The sequence below is a fragment of the Aquarana catesbeiana genome, linkage group LG01 (assembly GCF_042186555.1).
Source record: "Aquarana catesbeiana isolate 2022-GZ linkage group LG01, ASM4218655v1, whole genome shotgun sequence".
Lineage (NCBI taxonomy): Eukaryota > Metazoa > Chordata > Amphibia > Anura > Ranidae > Aquarana > Aquarana catesbeiana.
The window spans coordinates 6,944,625-6,964,720 of NC_133324.1; the positions used below are offsets into that span (position 1 = coordinate 6,944,625).

The 20,096-nt window shown below is 43.1% G+C and overlaps 1 protein-coding gene across 1 annotated transcript in view; it reads left to right on the forward strand.

The window, feature by feature from the left end:
* Positions 1-20,096, forward strand: part of LOC141130055 (chymotrypsinogen 2-like) — a 46,516-nt gene that overhangs the window by 11,965 nt on the left and 14,455 nt on the right. The window contains exons 4-5 of the mRNA XM_073618032.1: positions 6,422-6,501; positions 17,567-17,739. Coding sequence (XP_073474133.1) covers positions 6,422-6,501; positions 17,567-17,739 — 253 coding nt within the window. The remainder of the gene's footprint in view (positions 1-6,421; positions 6,502-17,566; positions 17,740-20,096) is intronic.

Here is a 20,096-nt window from a genome sequence, read left to right on the forward strand (position 1 = left end):
AGTCCAAGAAAAGAATACAGTCTTGCTGGCATGGATACATATAACCAAAAGGAGGGCTGAAGGTGCTGCTTTGGATTTCTGCCAGTGTTAGCAGCATGTCTGACTGCCTAGATAATTGCAGTGCCTTGAAAAAGTATTCATACCCCTTGAAATTTTCCACATTTTGTCATGTTACAACCAAAAACGTAAATGTATTTTACTGGGATTTCAAGTGATAGACCAACACAAAGTGGCACATAATTGTGAAGTGAAAGGAAAATTATAAATGGTTTTCAAATTTTTTTACAAATGTGAAAAGTTTGGGGTGTTCGCGGCAAATTCGAAAGACTTTTTTTAGTCTTTTAACCTTTAAAAGTCTAGGGGAGAAATCAAAAGTGCTCATTTTAAAGGCTTATATGCAAGTTATTGTCATAAAAAGTGTTTGGGGACCCGGGTCCTGCCCCAGGGGACATGGATCAATGCAAAAAAAACGGACGTTTTTTCGGGAGCAGTGATTTTAATAATGCTTAAAGTGAAACAATAAAAGTGTAATATCCCTTTAAATTTCGTACCTGGGGGGTGTCTATAGTATGCCTGTAAAGGGGCGCATGTTTCCTGTGTTTAGAACAGTCTGACACCAAAATGACATTTCAAAGGCAAAAAAGTCATTTAAAACTACCCGCGGCTATTAATCACTTAAGGACCAGCCTCGTTTTGGAATTTAGGTGTTTACATGTTTAAAACAGGTTTTTTTGCTAGAAAATTACTTAGAACCCCCAAACATTATATATGTTTTTTTTTCTAACACCCTAGAGAATAAAATGGCGGTCGTTGCAATACTTTTTTTTTGCACCGTATTTGCGCAGCGGTCTTATAAGCGCACTTTTTTTTGGAAAAAAAATCACTTTTTTGAATAAAAAAATAAGACAACAGTAAAGTTAGCCCAGTTTTTTTTTTATATTGTGAAATATAATGTTACGCCAAGTAATTTGATACCCAACATGTCACGCTTCAAAATTGCGCCCGCTCGTGGAATGGCGTCAAACTTTTACCCTCAAAAATCTCCATAGGCGACATTTAAAAAATTCTACAGGTTGCATGTTTTGCGTTACAGAGGAGGTCTAGGACTAGAATTATTGCTCTCGCTCTACCGGTCGTGGCGATAACTCACATGTTTGGTTTTGACCACCGTTTTCATATGCGGGCGCTACTCGCGTATGCATTCGCGTATGCATTCGCGTCTGCATTCGCTGCTGCGCGTGAGCTCGTCAGGACGGTTTTTTTTTTTTAAATATATATATATTTTTATTATTTATTTTAATTTTTTTTTTTTTTACACCATTTAAAAAAAAATTGTGTCACTTTTATTCTTATTACAAGGAATGTAAACATCCCTTGTAATAGAAAAAAGCATGACAGGACCTCTTAAATATGAGATCTGGGGTCAAAAAGACCTCACATCTCATATTTACATTAAAATGCAAAAAAAAAAATCATTTAAAAAAATTACATTGAAAAAAATATGCCTTTAAGAGGCATGGGCAGAAGTGACGTTTTGACGTCGCTTCCGCCCAGCAGTGTCATGGAGGCGAGTAGGCGCCATCTTAGCCTCACTCGTCTCCAGACACAGGACGGAGACGGACGTGATCACCTCCACCGCTACCGGCACCAGATCGCGGCGGGAGGGGGTCCCTCTCCCACCACTGATAAAAGTGATCTCGCGGCGAATCCGCCGCAGGGACCACTTTTATCAGAAAGCCGGCCACCGCACGAAAATGGGGATACCGGGGTTATGGCAGCTAGCTGCTGCCATAACAACGGTATCCCCCTTTTTTGGACGTACATCGTCGTGTGGCGGTCCGGAAATGGTTAATGAATTGTCGGTCCAACAATACACATAAGGGTTCATTCCCACAGGGGAACCCCGAACCAAATAAATAAAAAAATGCGTGTGGGTCTCCCTAAATTCCATACCAGGCCCTTTAGGTCTGGTATGGATATTAAAGGGAACCCCGCGCCAAAATTAAAAAAAAAAGGCATGAGGGTCCCCCTAAATTCCATACCAGGCCCTTCAGGTCTGGTATGAATAGTTAAGGGGAAACCCACGCCAAAATTTTTTTAAAAATGGCGTGGGGGGTCCCCCTCAAAATCCATACCAGACCCTTCAGGTCTGGTATGGATTTTAAGGGGAACCCCGTGCCAAAATGAAAAAAAAAATGGCGTGGGGTCCCCCCAAAAATTCATACCAGACCCTTATCCGAGCACGCAACCTGGCAGGCCGCAGGAAAAGAGGGGGAGACGAGAGAGCACCACCCCCTCCTGAACCGTAGCCACATGCCCTCAACATTGGGAGGGTGCTTTGAGGTAGCCCCCCAAAGCACCTTGTCCCCATGTTGATGGGGACAAGGGCCTCATCCCCACAACCCTTGGCTGGTGGTTGTGGGGGTCTGCGGGTGGGGGGCTCATCGGAATCTGGAAGCCCCCTTTAACAAGGGGACCCCCAGATCCCGGCCCCCCTGTGTGAATTGGTCATGTAACTGGGTGACCCTGCCCCCCTCTGACAACACGGGGAAAGCCTCAGGGAAGTCCCGTGAATTCCCCATCTGTCAGAGGAGGGTGGGGTCACCAGGTGGCCCCGCCCTCCATTATATAAGAAATGTCAGAAGAAGCGTCACACGGCTGAAGACTCCCACTGAGGCGGATCGTGTGGTCGGAGCGGAGAAGAAGCCTGGAGGAAGATGCGGGACGAGAAGAGCAGACGAAGAACAAGAAGATGGAGAAGAAGAAGATGAAGAAGAAGATGGAGCAAGAAGAAGAACACCAAAAGAACACCAGAAGAAAGAAGATGGAAGAAGAAGCCGAAAGAAGAAGGAATTAATAAAGGAATTGTCAAAAACCGTCTCTTGTGTTTTTTAACCTTTTTGACACTTTTTTTGTGAAATGTTAGGGGTACATTTGTACACCATTACCAATTCACATGAGGGGGCGGGATCTGGGGTCCCCTTGTTAAAAGGGGCTTCCAGATTCCGATAAGCCCCCTGCCCGCAAACCCCCACAACCACCGGCCAAGGGTTGTGGGGATGAGGCCCTTCTCCCCATCAACAGGGGGAGGTAGCTTTGGGGGGCTACCTCAAAGCACCCTCCCAATGTTGAGGGCATGTGGCCTGGTATGGTTCAGGAGGGGGGTGCTCTCTCGTCCCCCCTCTTTTCCTGTGGCCTGCCAGGTTGCATGCTCGGATAAGGGTCTGGTATGGATTTTTGGGGAACCCCCACGCCATTTAAAAAAAAAATTTGGAGTGGGGTTCCCCTTAATATCCATACCAGACCTGAAGGACCTGGTATGGAATTTAGGGGGACCCCCACGCCATTTTCTTTTAAATTTTGGCGTGGGGTTCCCCTTAATATCCATACTAGACCAGAAGGGCCTGGTATGGAATTTAGGGGGACCCCCACGCAATTTTTTTTTTCATTTTGGCGCGGGGTTCCCCTTAAAATCCATACCAGACCAGAAGGGCCTGGTTTGGAATGTAGGGGGACCCCCACACATTTTTTTAATTATTTTGGTTCGGGGTTCCCCTGTGGGGAAATCCCATGGCGTTTTTATCAATTAACTTTTTTGTGTATTGTCGGACCGGCAATGCATTAATAGCCGCGAGTAGTTTTAAATGACTTTTTTTCCTTTGAAATGTCATTTTGGTGTCAGACTGTTCTAAACACGGGAAACACGCGCCCCTTTACAGGCATACTATAGACACCCCCCAGCTACGAAATTTAAAGGAATATTACACTTTTATTGTTTCACTTTAAGCATTATTAAAATCACTGCTCCAGAAAAAATGGCTGTTTTTAAAACTTCATTTTGCATTGATCCATGTCCCCTGGGGCAGGACCCAGGTCCCCAAACACTTTTTATGACAATAACTTGCATATAAGCCTTTAAAATGAGCACTTTTGATTATTCATGTTCGTGTCCCATTGACTTTAACGGCATTCGCGTGTTTGAACAAATTTTTTACCTGTTCGCAAGTTCTGCTGCGAACCGAACCCGGGGGGGGGGGGTGTTTGGCTCATCCCTAGTCTGGACTGTGACTGGGCCATTCTAATGCCACGTACACATGATCGGAAATTCAGCCAGCAAAAGAGCACTGAGAGCTTTTGGTCGGAAAATGCAACCGTGTGTACGCTCCATCGGACTTTTGCTGACCGAATTCCAGCCAGCAAAAGATTGAGAGCATGTTCTCAATTTTTTGGTCGGAAAAAGTTCCTATCCGAAAATCCGATCGTCTGTAGCAATTCCGACGTGCAAAATTCCTACGCATTCTCAGAAGCATTGAACTTAATTTCCTCGGCTCGTCGTAGTGTTGTACATCACCGCATTCTTGACGATCGAAAGTTCAGCGAACTTTTGTGTGACCATGTCTATGCAAGCCAAGCTTGAGCGGAATCCCGTCGGAAAAGCCATCATTTTTTTTTTCCGACCAAAATCCTGATTGTGTGTACGCGGCATAACACATGAATATGCTTTGATCTAAACCATTCCATTGTAGCTCTGGCTGTTATGTTTAGGGTCGCTGTCCTGCTGGAAGGGGAACCTCCACCCCAGTCTCAAGTTTTTTGCAGACTCTAATGCCGCGTACACACGGTCGGACTTGCCAACGTGCTAACCTCCGTCGGCATTTCCGACAGAAAGATTTAGAACATGTTCTATATCTAAGTCCTTTGGAAATGCCGACAGAAAAAGTCCGATGGGGCATACACACAGTCGGAATGTCTGACCAAAAGCTCCCATCTGACTTTTTCTGTCAGGAATTCCGACCGTGTGTATGCGGACAGTACGTGTGTACAGGTTTTCTTCTAAGATTGTCCTGTATTTGGCTCCATCCATTTTCTCATCGACTCTGACCAGCTTCCCTGTCCCTGCTGAAGAAAAGCATTCCCACAACGTGATGCTGACACCACCATGTTTCACGGTGGGGATGGTGTGTTCAGGGTGATGTGCAGTGTTATGCCCCGTACACACGGTCGGATTTTCCGATGGAAAATGTGTGATAGGACCTTGTTGTCGGAAATTCCGACCGTGTGTAGGCTCCATCACACATTTTCCATCGGATTTTCCGACACACAAAGTTTGAGAGCAGGATATAAAATTTTCCGACAACAAAATCCGTTGTCGGAAATTCCGATCGTGTGTACACAAATCCGACGCACAAAGTGTCATGCATGCTCAGAATAAATAAAGAAATGAAAGCTATTGGCCACTGCCCCGTTTATAGTCCAGACGTACGTGTTTTACGTCACCACGTTCAGAACGATCGGATTTTCCGACAACTTTGTGTGACCGTGTGTATGCAAGACAAGTTTGACCCAACATCCGTCGGAAAAAATCCTAGGATTTTGTTGTCGGAATGTCCGAACAAAGTCCGACCGTGTGTACGCCCTATTAGTGTTCCGCCATACATAGCATTTTGCTTTTGGACCAAAAAGCTCAATTTTGGTCTCATCTGACTAGAGCACCTTCTTCCACATGTTTGCTGTGTCCCCCCACATGGCTTCTGCCTATGGCTCTCTTTTAACAATGTCTTTCTTCTTGTCACTCTTCCATAAAGGGCAGAGTTGTGGAGAGCATGACTGATAGTTGTCCTGTGGATAGATTCTCCCACCTGCGTTGTGGATCTCTGCAGCTCCTGCAGAGTTACCATGGACCTCTTGGCTCTTCTCTGATGAATGTTCTCCTTGCCCGGCCGGTCAGTTTAGGTGGACGGCCATGTCTTGGTAGGTTTGCAGTTGTGCCATACTCTTTCCATTTTCCGATGATGGATTGAACAGAGCTCCGTGAGATGTTCAAAGCTTGGGAAATTTTTTTATAACCTAATCCTGCTTTATACTTCTCCACAACTTTATCCCTGGCCTTTCTGGTATGTTCCTTGGCCTTCATGATGCTGTTTGTTCACTAAGGTTCTCTAACAAACCTCTGAGGGCTTCACAGAATAGCTGTATTATAAATACTATAAATACTTAGATTAAATTACACACAAGTAGACTCTATTTACTAATTAGGTGACTTCTGAAGGCAATTGGTTCCATTAGATTTTAGTTATCAGAGGTATCAGAATAAAGGGGGCTGTACATGCCTCACTTTTTAGATATTTATTTGTAAAAAATGTTGAAAACCATTTATCATTTTTCTTCCACTTCATAATTATGTGGCACTTTGTGTTGGTCTATCACAAAAAAAAACAACAAAATACATTTACGTTTTTGGTTGTAGCATGACAAAATGTGGAAAATTTCAAGGGGTATGAATACTTTTTCAAGGCACTGTAGTTATGTGATCATAGGCCAAAGAAATGTTTTGGAGTCCATAATGGCGGGTCCTTTTCTCCATGGGGTAGGTGAAGTGGTCTGTATATAAAACAATGACTTCATGATTCTTCTTCCACAGATCAGCCCTCGATCCCACTTTTGCGGTGTTTCCCTTATAAAAAATCAGTGGGTTATCACTACTGCCCACTGCGGATTCAGGTGAGTCTTATATGATAATATTCTACTACATCCAGAGCCTCTGGTTTATAGATCAGATATCTCCTAAATATAGAGCTATTTATCCTACTGTCCATCCAGAGCCTCTGGATTATAGACCGGAAACATTCTAAACATGGAGTCATTTATCTAGTTGACATACCACTGTTAGCTTCCACCAGTATATAGCAGGGACGTGCAGTCAGGGGAGGCAGGTGGCAAAGCCTCACCTGCCATGAACATTAAAAAAAAGACAGGAAAAAAACAAAACAATTGAGCTTCAAGGGTCATAGCTCGGCAACCATGGGTCACAGAGACCCCATATTTTGGGAGGGGGTAGGTAGCTGAAGTCCTACCCCACCACTGGGGCTCCTATCATCTATGGTTCTGGAGATACCGGGCTCCTTGCACAGCCTGTCAGAAGCTACATACAGAGCAGCCAGTTTAAATCCAAGCCGGCACACTCCGTTTGCAGCAGACTGAGAGGATGAGCTCACAGTGCCTCTCCTCACTTCTCAAAGAGAGAAGTCGCTCTAGGCGTCTGTACCTGAATAACACCTTCCTTGCCAAGGGTGCCGGCTCAGAATGTAGAATGCATAGGAGCAAATAAAGATCCGGATAGCCGGAATAGTCGTTTCCTTTATTGAAGATACAGTCTGTACAAAAACAAACTAAAACTGCAAACTGCTAACGCGTTTCACACCGCTCTCATTGGTGCTTAATCAGAGCTGTGAGACCAGTGTGAAACGCATTAGCGGTTTGCAATGTTAATAATTTTTTTGTACGGACTGTATCCTCAATAAAGGAAACAACTATTTTTTGGAGTGCGGCTATCCGGATCTTTATTTGCTCATATGCATTCTCCTCACCTCTTGTCAGAGGCAATGAGCTCAATGGACAGCTTGGAGCCTTGGACCAATGGTAAAGTACCATTTGGCGAAGCTGTCCAATAAAAATGCTGCAGTGGAGGCACGCCTCTCACTGCAGTGTCATAGAAGGGGGAGTGTTTAAAGATACTGTTTCATGAATAAAAAAATGTAAAAAATAAACAAACACTAAAGTTAGCCCAATTTTGTTGATATACTATGAAAGATGATGTTATGTCGAGTAAAAAGATACCCAACATGTCACGATTTAAAATTGCGCACACTTGTGGAATGGCGCCAAACTTCAGTACTTACAAAATCTCCATAGGCGACGCTTTAAAATGTTTACAGGTTACATGTTTAGAGTTACAGAGGAGGTCTAGTGCTAGAATTATTGCTCTCGCTCTGACGATGGCGGCGTATGTAACCCGTGTGTGTCTGGCTCTGATTCTAGCCAGTACCCTCACCAGCCACTCACCTCACCGCACCTCCCTGGTGTATAGAGTACACTTCATGGCTTTTGGTAGTAGGTTCTGGGAAATCCAGACCAGGCCAGAATGTATCCAGGCCAAGAATATCTTAAAATAAGACTCCCAATCCTCACAGTAGGTAACGTTTGTGTTTTCTCTTCCATCCAGACCTTCCAATGCTGTAGATTTTCCTATTTCATTTTCTGAGATCCATAGCAAGAGCTTGTGGAATGCTCGAGTAAGTTCTGATTACTGAGAGGAACTTTTTTTTTGTATTTTATCTATTTTAATACCGGACACGTTCATCCCCTTCCTGCCCAGGCCAATTTTCAGCTTTCAGTGCTGTCACACTTTGAATGACAATTACTCATGCAACACTGTACCTAAATGACATTTTTATAATTATTTTTTTAGACAGATAGAGCTTTCTCTTGGTGGTGGTATTTAAGTTAAGTTGTAGAGTTTGCAATCAATGGTATATAGAGTATATATATATATATATATATATATATATATATATATATATATATATATATATTCGCCTATTTTTGGTTCTCTTTGTATTTTTTAGGGTCCCATTATTTTCTTTTTCTTTTCTTTTCTTCTGGTTGTGTTTATATATAATATCTCTTCTGTCAGTGTTTAACCTTTCACTTGTTTACTTAACACACCTTTCATACCTTGTTGCCTTACACTTTTTGAATTTTATTATTCATTCATTTTTTTCACTTTTATGTCTTCTATGTTTTTTTGTTAAGTATTTTCTTGGCAGACTAGCTGTATAGCTTTTTATTTATAGGAGTTAGGCCGGGTTCACACTATTTCCCTCCACATCCAATTCGCAATATCAGGAGATTTTGACCGGCTCTCTTACATATCTCCCCTGTGGCAAATTGTGCAAATTCCCGTGCGTCTTTTTCAGGTCCGAATTCAGGCAAAAATTTGGGTCTGAAGTCGGACCTGAATCGGTGAATGGGGACGCACAGGAACCCACTGCTGGGAGCCGCATGTGAAGATAGTGTGAACCCAGCCCGAATCAAGTCTATAGGGCCTGCACCTCAGTTCCACCTCTTCCTTATTCCTCGTTTGTTCCCCTTGGTTTGCTCGTGGGTCGACTCTCCTGTTTCCACAGCCCCCCCGGGACAGACAACCAGTTGTAGGTTTCCCTGATGTTGGGATTGTTCGTTTTTTTTCCCCGTGGGTTGCTACCATTATTACTTGTAGCCACTTCCTCCTTCACTTCTTTTTTTCTCATATAATTTGTTCTTCATTTTGTAGATTTATTATAGACACCATGCCAGTGATGAAGTGAACTGTGTTTGACGAAACGCGTTGAGATTATGATGTCTTCCATTCTTCGGTGTTGGTTTACAAACCGTTTATTGCACATTTGTATGAAGAAATTTGTGATTATGTACCAAGAAGGAATATTTGTAATACTCATGTTTCTTTCTGGTGCACTTTTTTGCTCCTTCATGACCAGGCCATTTGTTGCTATGTGGCACTGCGCTACTTTAACTGGGGATTGCGCGGTCATGCAACGCTGTACTCAAATTAAATCGATATCATTTTTCTCACACAAGTAGAGCTTTCTTTTGGTGGTATTTGGTCACCATTGGGTTTTTTATTTTTTGCGATATAAAAACGAAAAAAGGTGAAAAATTTTGAAAGAAATATTTTTTTATTTCCGCCATAAAACACAGCCAAAAAAAAATGAATTTCTGCAAAATGTATTCTGCTACCTGTTTTTGATAAACGAAATCCCAATAAGTGTATATTGTTTTGTTTCACTCCGCCTGTGACAGAAGCTGGTGCTATACAATAAGCATCGGCTTATGTGGTTCTGCTCCGCGGCCGCATGTTTCCTCTACCGCTGCCTAGACATGTACACTGCTGAAAAATGTGTTCATTTTCGTTTCATTCTTTTTTTTTGTTTTGTTTTGTTTTTTTGGGGTCACTCGTTATGATCGAAAATCCGAAATTCTAAAATTTGGAAATTCTAAGATTCGGAAATTTGGAAATTCTAAAATTTGAAAATTCGGAAATGCGCAAATCCTTAAATTAGAATGAAAATCCAAAAATTTGGAAATCCAAAAATGTGAAAATCCGAAATAATAACTAACTAATAATAATAAATAACTATTAAATTATAGGTATTGGAATTTCCTTTCAAATGTGGCTGTTAACATAATGAATACGAATTTATCCGAAGTTACGAATTATCCGAAATAACGAATGCCGCATCTAAATGAATGGAACGTAACACATTAATAATTATAAATAATAATAATAATAATAATAAAAAAATGTTTTTATTATTATTATTTATTACTTTTAATTAATTAAGTTTCATTCATTTAGATGCGGCATTCATTATTTCGGATAATTTGTAACTTCGGATAAATTCATATTCGTTATGTTCACTAACAGCCAAATTAAAAAAAAAAAAGAAATTCCAATACCTATAATTTAATAGTTATTATTAGTTAGTTATTTAATTTTTTGGACTTTTTTCGGGTTTTCAAATTTTCGGATTTTCGTTCTTATTTTCGTTCTTTTGAATATTCGGATTTTCATTCTTATTTTTGGATTTTCAAATTTTCCGAATTTTTTAAATTTCCGAATTTTCTAATTTTTGGACTTTCACATTCTCAATTTTTGGAAAAATGTGTTAAACCATTTTTTGTCAATTTGAATATTTCCGAATTAACTAGTTTGTCGAATTTAGTCAAAAAACGAATTTGGGAAAAAACGAACATGTCTACCGCCGACTCCATCCTAGAGCAGGAGGTTGAGGGCCACATCAGAGGGCTCTCGTTGGGCATCTCTGGATAAAGAAGATTTTTTGCAACAAGAAGTAAAAATAGGATTTTTATAACAGCTTACCTGTAAAATCCTTTTCTTGGAGTACATCACGGGACACAGAGCCACAGTAATTACTGTATGGGTTATATGAAACCTCTAGGTGATGGACACTGGCACGCTCTAGACACAAAGTTTTGCTCTCTATATAACCCCTCCCCTTACTGGGAGTACCTCAGTTTTGTAGCAAAGCAATATACGTGTATTATAAGAGGGGAAGGACCTCTGTGTCCCCTGATGTACTCCAAGAAAAGGATTTTACAGGTAAGCTGTTATGCAAATCCTAATTTCTTTTTTGTACATAACAAGACACAGAGCCACAGTATTTACTGAATTGAATGTCCCAGAGCAATGCTATCTGAGGGGAGGGAGACACAAACAAAAAGTAGGGGGTGCAATCAGACCTGAGGACCTTATACTGCTGCCTGTAGCACACTGTGCCCAAAGGCGATATCCTCATGCCTTCTCACATCCACCTGATAGAATCTGGTGAATGTATGGACTGAAGACCAAGTTGCGGCCTTGCAGATTTGAGCCATGGAGGCCTGGTGATGCACCGCCCACGAAGCACTAATAGTCCTGGTGGAGTGCGCTTTGATTTGAAAAGGTGGAACTTTCCTCTTCAAACCATAAGCTTGAATAATTACATGCCGAATCCACTTAGCAATAGTAGATTTCGACCCTGCCTGTCCTTTTCTAGGATCTTCAGGCAACACAAACAAAACATCCGTTTTCCAAACCTGAGCAGTCGCCTCCAAATAGATTTTGACCGTTCTCACTACATCCAGAGAATGTAGTGACTGTTCTTCCTTAGAACAGGGTTCTGGAAAAAATGAAGGCAGAACAATATCCTGGTTTAGATAAAAACCTGAAACCACCTTCGGTAGAAATCTGACGATGAGGACACAATAATAATCTATCCTTGTTAATGATTAAATATGGCTCCCTACAAGAAAGAGCAGCCGATTCTGATACCCTTCTTGCAGAAGAAATGGCTACCAGAAATATTAGCTTCCTCGTCAAAGGGACCAAGGGAATATGTTGTATCGGCTCAAAAGGTTGTTTCTGTAATGCTGACAGAACTAAATTCAAATCCCAAGTGTTTAGGGGAGCTCTAACCGGTGGATTAAGCCGTGTTACCCCCTGTATAAAGCTTTGGACCAAAAAATGCGAAGCAAGCGGACTTTGAAACAAAATCGATAAGGCCGAGACCTGGCCTTTGATGGTACACAAGGCCAGCTTCATTTCTAACCCCATTTGCAGAAAGGCAAGGATTCTACCTATGACATACTTTCTGGGATGCCAACCCCTGGATTCATACCAAGAAACATATGCCTTCCAGACTCTATAATAAATGACTCTGGAGGCCGGCTTCCTTGCATTAATCAAGGTAGATAACACTGAGCCTGAAAGCCCGCGATTCTTCAGAATGTGGGTTTCAATAGCCAAACCGTTAAATTTAGCATTTGTAAGGTAGGACGGAACACTGGTCCCTGCGATAGCAGGTCTGGACGTGATGGTAGGGTACATGGGGGCCCTATCGCCATCTTTACTATTTCTGCATACCAAGATCTTCTGGGCCATGCTGGGGCCACAAGAACCACTGACTTCTTTTCCTGCTTGATCCTACGAAGAAGTCGTGGTAAGAGGGAATGCATAAATCAGTGAGAACTGATCCCACAGGGTCACCAATGCATCTGTTCCACATGCAAGTTCCCTTCTCCTGAACACTACAACATGGGTGGATTGATTTGTTGTCAAAGATAAAAAAACAAAAAATAAAAAACTGAGTGTGGGTGTGTGTGTGTTTGGGGGTTGATTAGACTATTTGAGGTAACATAGGCAGAGTTAAAAAGAGGGAAAAAATATAACTAACACACCTTGGGGATGCCCTGACCCTGCTGGTGAAGTGGCACATCAGCATAATGTATACAATCTACTACAGCAACATTAACATTTACAAAGGAAAAAAATGCTGTTTAAATTGCTGGCAAATTACAGCTTCAGCCACCTACCAATCAGTTGAAGGTTCACCCAATCTATAGCAGAATCTTATCCCAGGTGAGGGGATCTGGTATAGTGGACCCTGGTATATATAATGGTGGACCCCACACACAAAGTGTATAATTCCCCCTAAGGACCCTTTACCCTGATGAAGTTCTGATAAGGATGTCAAGGGGTACCCAAAAAAATGGCATATGCCCCCCCATAAATATTCATACCAGACCAGTAAGGTCTAGTATTGATTTTAAGGGGAAATTTCAGGCAAAAAAAGAATGTGGTTCCACTCAAAATCCACATGTGGCATTTACTATATATGATCGTGGCCCCTGTCAGGCCAGGAAAAGTGAGAATTCAGCTTCCCCACCTGAACCATAACAGGCCACATACCCTCAGCATGGGGGTACCTTGCCATGAGACCACTGGCAAAGCACCAGAATGATGAGGACAAGAGCCTCTTTCCCACAATTCTGGTCTGGTGGTTGTAGGGGTTTGCATGAATGAGTAAGAGGTAAACAGTAGCCATACTCATTCATAGAATAAGTGAAAAATAAACACACCACAGTTTTTGACAAGTCTTTTTTTTAGCACGAAAAAAAACCTCACAGCATAAATTCATCATCTGTTTGTCCAACATTTCTGATCCAACCCGCCAACACGAATGAATGATGGGGCAGATTATGTTGGAGGTTTCCTAAGAACCAGTCAGAAGGGAAGCAGTCACATTTATCAGCAGTAGTAATACTGATGCCAAATTTATCGCTTTCAGCTGGTGTCTGAGGTTTGACCAGGCCACACTCAAAATTAACAAACGTAGAGTACCCACGCTTAGGATAGTGGCTAGGTTGCTGCCTCCCGAAAAAAGACCTCTTTAGGAGGGGGGTCCAGAAATTAAGTGAGTAAGTAAATGGGGTGAGATCCAGGATCTTTTTGTTGAACCTGGACACAAACAGATCTACGCCCGGGATCCCCCATCTTTGGCATATAGCCAGGAAGATGTGGGGGTGAAGAGACCATTCCCAAAGGAACAACTGCTGGCAACTTAAGTAGTCCTGCCTGCCAGTTCTCTACCCCTGGAATGAAGATTGCCAATATGCATGGCACATGTTTATCTGCCCAGGTTTGGATCTAGTTTACCTCTCCCTGGCCTGCACGACTTATGGTGCCCCCTTGGTGATTGATATAAGCCACTGCTGTGGCATTGTTGGATTGGATCCTGACAGGACAACCCTGCAACCTGAATGTCCAGGCCTTTAGGGCTAGGTACGCTGCCCGAATCTCTAGAATGTTGATGGGTAAGGTCCTCTCGGTTCTGGACCATTTCCCTTGGACAGCGTCTCTTCCAGAACTGCTCCCCAACCCGAAAGGCTGGCAACTGTTGTTACCACCTTCCAGGTAACTGGTAAGAAGGATTTCCCTTTCCGCAGATTCTCGGTTATCAACCATCAACTGAGGCTCTGATGCACTATTGGCGACAAACGCATTGGAAAATCTAGTGCCTGGAGTTTCTTGTTCCAGGCAGACAGGATACTGTTTTGCAACAGTCTCGAATGAAACTGAGCATAGGGAACCGCTTCGAATGAAGCCACCATCTTTCCCAACAACCTCATGCAAAGGCGAATAGAAGGACCCTTCTTCGCCCTGACTACTTGAACCAGCTCCCTTATGGCGCTGATTTTTGCCTGGGGTAAAAACACCCTCTTCTGGGCTGTATCTATAACCAGATCCAAGTACTCTAGTCTTCTTACTGGTTTTAAAGAAGACTTCTCTAGGTTGAGGACCCAACCTAGGTATTCCAGTTAGTTGATTGTGGTGACCAAGCTTTTGTGTAAGCGGGCTGCTGACCAGTCTATTAAGAGCAGGTTGTCTAGGTAAGCTATAATCGTTATACCCAGGGCCCATAATCTGGCCAGAGGAGGGGCCAGGACCTTTGTAAACATCCGAGGTGCAGTAGCTAGAACAAAAGTTAGAGCTACACTCTGAAAATGAAGTTTTTCTACTTCAAAACGCAGATATTTCTGATGAGCGGGGAAAATAGGTACATGCAGGTATGCATCCTTGATGTTGATTGATGCCAGAAGTTCTCCTCCTTGTAGGATGGAGACTACTGATCAGATTGATTCCATGCAAAAAGATCAAATTTTTATGAACCCGTTTAGATCTTTGAGATCTAGAATAGGTCTGACATCTCCATTTGGTTTTGGCACAGTGAAAAGGTTTGAATAAAACCCCAACCCCTGCTCTTCCATGGGAACCACCATGATTACTTTTTGCGACAAAAGTCGCTCCAACGCTTGAAAGAGAGACTTCTTTTTCTGTGAGTCTTTGGGAAAATTTGATCTGAGGAAACGAGGAGATGGGAGTTCTCGGAACTCTAGTTTGTAACTTAGAGTTATTGTGGAGACCACCCATCTGTCCTGAAAATCCTCCTACCAGACCCTTGAGAACTGTAGCAGTCTTCCCCCACTCGAATGAGCGGGGGCACCCCTTCATAAAGAGGCTTTAGTGTTCTGTCTTGTAGATTTCCTCCCCCAGGACTTCTTTTGTCCCTGGGGTTGACTCTGAGTTTTACCTCTTGAACCTGACGGTGGAGGTCATCGCGATTGCCTGGAGGCTGATGCCCCTGGCACTGGAGAAAGAGCCATTTAAATGAGGGACGTTTATTCCTTTTCTTAACTGACAAAAGGGTACTTTTACCACTTGAGATTTTTTGGATATAATTGTCCAAATCATCCCCAAACAGCCTTACACCGTGGAAGGGGAAACCAGCCAGGAGCTTTTTGCATGGGGCTTCGGCTGACCAATTTTTCAACCATAAGGGTCTACGCATATGCACCAACCCAAGCGTAAGGTGAGAGGTCTGAAGGATAGAATCTCTGATTGCGTCAACTGCAAAACACAAAGCCGCTGGCAGCTCGGCTAACTCCTGGGCCTGCTGTTCAGGGAAAACCTTGAGCACCTGTTTCAAGTGGTCTCTCAAGGATTGATATACCCCAATTGCCGCCACTGCAGGTTGAGCTACTTAACCTGCCAAGGAAAAAAAAGTTTTTTAATAGGAATTCCAATTTTTTATCGGTTGGATCCCTAAGCATTTGAGCGTTGTCAACAGGATAAATCAAACTTTTATTTACAGAGGATATATCAGCGTCAATTGCTGGTATACTCTACATCTTAGTACATTTTTCCTCCATAGAATAAAGTGTTGAAAACTTTTTAGGAGGGAAAAAATGTTTATCTGGGTGATCCCACTCAGAATAAATAAGCTTTTCCAGCAATGAATGAACAGGAAAAGCATACGCAGCTTGAGGAGGCCTTAGTGAACGCAAAGAAGAAGTGGGCTTTTCAACCGACTCAGTTACAGGTAACTTAAATGTGGAGCGGACCATTTCAGTAAGAGAATGCACCAGCAATTTCTCAGCCTGTGAAGCTGAAGAGGGTCCTTCCCCACTTGATTCCTCAGAAGAGGAGTCATCAGTCTCTTCCCGGTCCCCTGAGGAGGATTCATCTTCCCTTTCCCAGTGTTCCTCTGTTTGAGGGTGCTGGGTGGTAGAAGAGGACCTAATGCATTTTCTTCCACTTTGTGAAGATGCGATTAAGGCCACTAATTTTTCCTCTAATCCAATCATGGCTGAGGAAAAAACCTGCTGAGTAATATATACAGGGGCTGAAATGCCAGAAACAGTTGCAGCCCCTAACCCCAACGGCTCACTCTGACCATCCTCCCTAGGTCTTTCAGGGGGAGATGGCGTTGCAGTTGCAGACGGGAGGTCCTCAGAGCTTGAGGGAGTTCCCTTTGAGCCCATATTTTTCAGGGTATTTGTACCTCCCTTTCTGCCCATAGTGCTAAGCACAAATGCAGAGGTACTACCAGAAATGCACCCCCTGCTGAGCAAAATAGTTTAGCAACTGCCACTGCTATCAAAGCTCAGCCTGATGCTAAGTACACGTGCCTGGGAATGCCTGTGTCACCCACACTCACATGCCATCCATCTGCTCTGTGTCCCTCCTTTAGCTGTGTGCACCTGCAAAAAGTGCATCTTTATAGCTAAGCATGGCCCGCGTTGTGGGCATTGAACCACGCTGTGCTGATGCTCTGCCCCCCCCTCCTCCGACCACCCCTTCCGCCCCCCCATCTTTTTTAAAAAAAAGACTGCTTTTCAGCACAAGCGGGGGCTCCGATCCGACCGGATCGCACTTGGAGGGGGGTCTGGGGCAGAGGAGAGAGGAGGGCAGGTGGACGGAGAGCCGCCATAATGGCGGCGGCAGCGGGAGAGGTGCGGCATATCGCCGACTGACCCATGGCCTCTAGCCTGGAAGGAAGCTGTGGGGGACATTCCTGAAAAGAGAAACCCCCCACCTGGAGCTTGGGCTCAGAGGAAGCGTGCAGCTTGTGACACAGAGCAAGACTGACAAGCATGGAACAGGTACGTGCTCTTGACCGCCCCCTGGTAGTGACTTTAGGCATAGCAACATTCACTTAAAGGAGAAAACCCACCAGAAGTAGAAAAATTCCTTAGGAATCTCCCTTACCTTATCCGGCTGCAGGGTTCTATGATAAACCAAACAGACCCAATCTTCACCACTTATGGTGGGCTCCGTTAAAAAAAAAAAAATTGTATTTAGTATATGTAGAACATCTGCACCACTTCCAGGGTCAATATAAAGTCACAACCTCACCAGGCCTTCCTAGAAGATTGTCCAAGTGTTTGCTGTTCCCATTACCATTCTATTCCTCACTATGGCGCCTATCTGAAGCCACATTTCTCATATATACATTTATAAGAAAATGTAGTCATGTATTCTAGAAAATTAGTTCTGATTTATTAAAAAATTATTAAAAATGCTACAAAAACTTTTCTACGTCTTTAGACACCCCGAGTACAACATCAGGACCACCCCCGATGACATCGCTCTGATCCAGCTGTCCAGTCCTCTCACCATCAATGAAGATGTGTCCCTGGTTTCTCCGGATTCTGGTTCTGACACCACGAACAAAGGAGACAACTGTGTCACCACCAAATCGGGATACGCCACTGATTCCAGTAAGGGAATATGATATCCTGCAAAAAAATGATTAACCAATTAAATTCCTAGGGCATGCCTCATGTCTGGGTCTCTTCCCATGTTGTCCCCATCCTGTCACCAATATTGGTGAGACCCGGCTGGCTGTGTGTTTTTTTGTTTTTTAATGAAATCCCTTATTTATGTGTATGTAGTGTAGTAAACAGTTACAGATCTGCCTGATTTATCTTGGAGGGGAATTATTACGGAATATTTTTCCTTACATCATTTAGTTTTCCCCAGAACAAGAAGGTATTTACTGTTCTTTTTGATGATGTCATTGTTCTTTTTTGATGATATCACTGTTCTTTTTGATGATGTCATTGTTATTTGATGATATCACTGTTCTTTTTGATGATGTTACTGTTCTTTTTGATGATGTCACTGTTCTTTTTTGATGATGTCACTGTTATTTGATGATGTCATTGTTATTTGATGATGTCACTGTTAATTGATGATGTCACTGTTCTTTTTGATGATGTCACTGTTATTTGATGATATCACTGTTATTTTTGATGATATCACTGTTCTTTTTTGATGATATCACTGTTATTTGATGATATCACTGTTAATTGATGATGTCACTGGTTTTTTTTTTTAGGATATCATTGTTATTTGATGATGTCACTGTTCTTTTTGATGATGTCACTGTTATTTGATGATACCACTGTTATTTGATGATGTCATTGTTATTTGATGATGTCATTGTTAAAGTGGTCTTTTGGACTTGTGCCTACAGGTAAGTCTATAATAAGGATAACCTGAAGTTACAGATAAGATATGGGGTAGAGCGCCCCCCACTAGTACTGCGTAGTAAAACACACTGATAATGTATAATACGACACCCGAAGAGCACACTACATGTGAGGTCCTCTACATCATAAGAACCAAATACAATGTGTGGAATATAGAAATAATCATACCTGTATGTGATTTTGTGCACAGGCTCCGGGGCGCGCCCAAGCAAGCAGCCGGCTGCCAGCTCCCGCTGTGATTGGACACAGCGGGAGCCAATCAGCGGGTCCATCAGACGAGATGTCTGCCGGGACCCACTAATCGTTCTCAGGTGAGGCGGAGCGGCAGTCTGCCTATGTAAACAAGGCAGGCCGCCACTCTGTGAGAGGGGAAGATGGAGATCCTGTGTTTTTGCTAAACAGGAACACAGATCACTGTCTTCCTCCAGTAAAAGCTCCTCCCCCGCAGTTATAAAGCAACCCCCTAGGGGCACATTTAACCCTTTGATTGTGCCTGATGTTTAACCCCTTCCCAGCCAGTGTCATTAGTACAGTGACAGTGCATATTTTTAGCACTGATCACTGTATTGGTGTCACTGGTCCTCAAAAGCTCAAAAGGTGTCATAAATGTCAGTCAGGTGTCCAATTTGTCCGCCTCAATGTCGCAGTCCTGCTAAAAATCACTGACATTACTAGAAAAACATATTTGTCCGCCACAGTGTCGCAGTCCCTCTAAAAATCGCTGGTCACCGTCATTACTGGTAAAAAAATAAAAATACCATAAATATATCCCCTATTTTGTAGATGTGATAACTTTTGCACAAATCAATCAATATACGCTTATTGGGAATTTTTTTTTTACAAAAAACATGTAGCAGAATACATATTGGCCTAAATTGATGAGGAAATTCGATTTTTTTACATGTTTTTTATTGGATGTTTTATAGCAGAAAGTAAAACAATATTGTTTTTTTTTCAGAGTTGTTGGCCTTTTTTTCTTGATAGCACAAAAAATAAAAAATGCAGAGGGGTTCAAATGCCCCCAAAATCCATACCAGGTCCTTTGGGTCTGATGTAGATTTTAAAGGGAACTTCCATATTCCGATAAGCACCCCACCTGCAGACCCCATCAACATGGGACCCCAAAGCACCCTCCCCATGTTGAGAGCAAGCGGCCTGGTATGGTTCAGGAGGGGGGCGGCTCACTTATCCCCCCTCTTCCTGGCCTGCCAGGCTGCTAGCTCGGATAAGGGTCTGGTATGGATTTTGGGGGGAGCCCACACAATTTTTTTTTAATTTTTGGTGTGTAGTTCCCCTTTATGTGTGGTCTTGACTTGGCTGGGCTTTGGAACATGGGGTTGTTTGTTCCTGAGATAGAGAGATCAACATTTCTCCCTGTGATCACATCTGTGATGCCTTGGGAAGCCGCCACTAGAGGCCCAGCGATGGACCGAGTGGATAGGGAGCCGCCGCCATTTTGGTGTAGCCGCTGGGACTCCGGCGGGAAGAAACCGGAGAGTTTATGGTGTGGCAGATGGTCCCTCTTACAGCGGGGAATGGCTGGAGGTGCGAGGAGTGGTGGAGATGGCGGAGAAGCCCAGGCA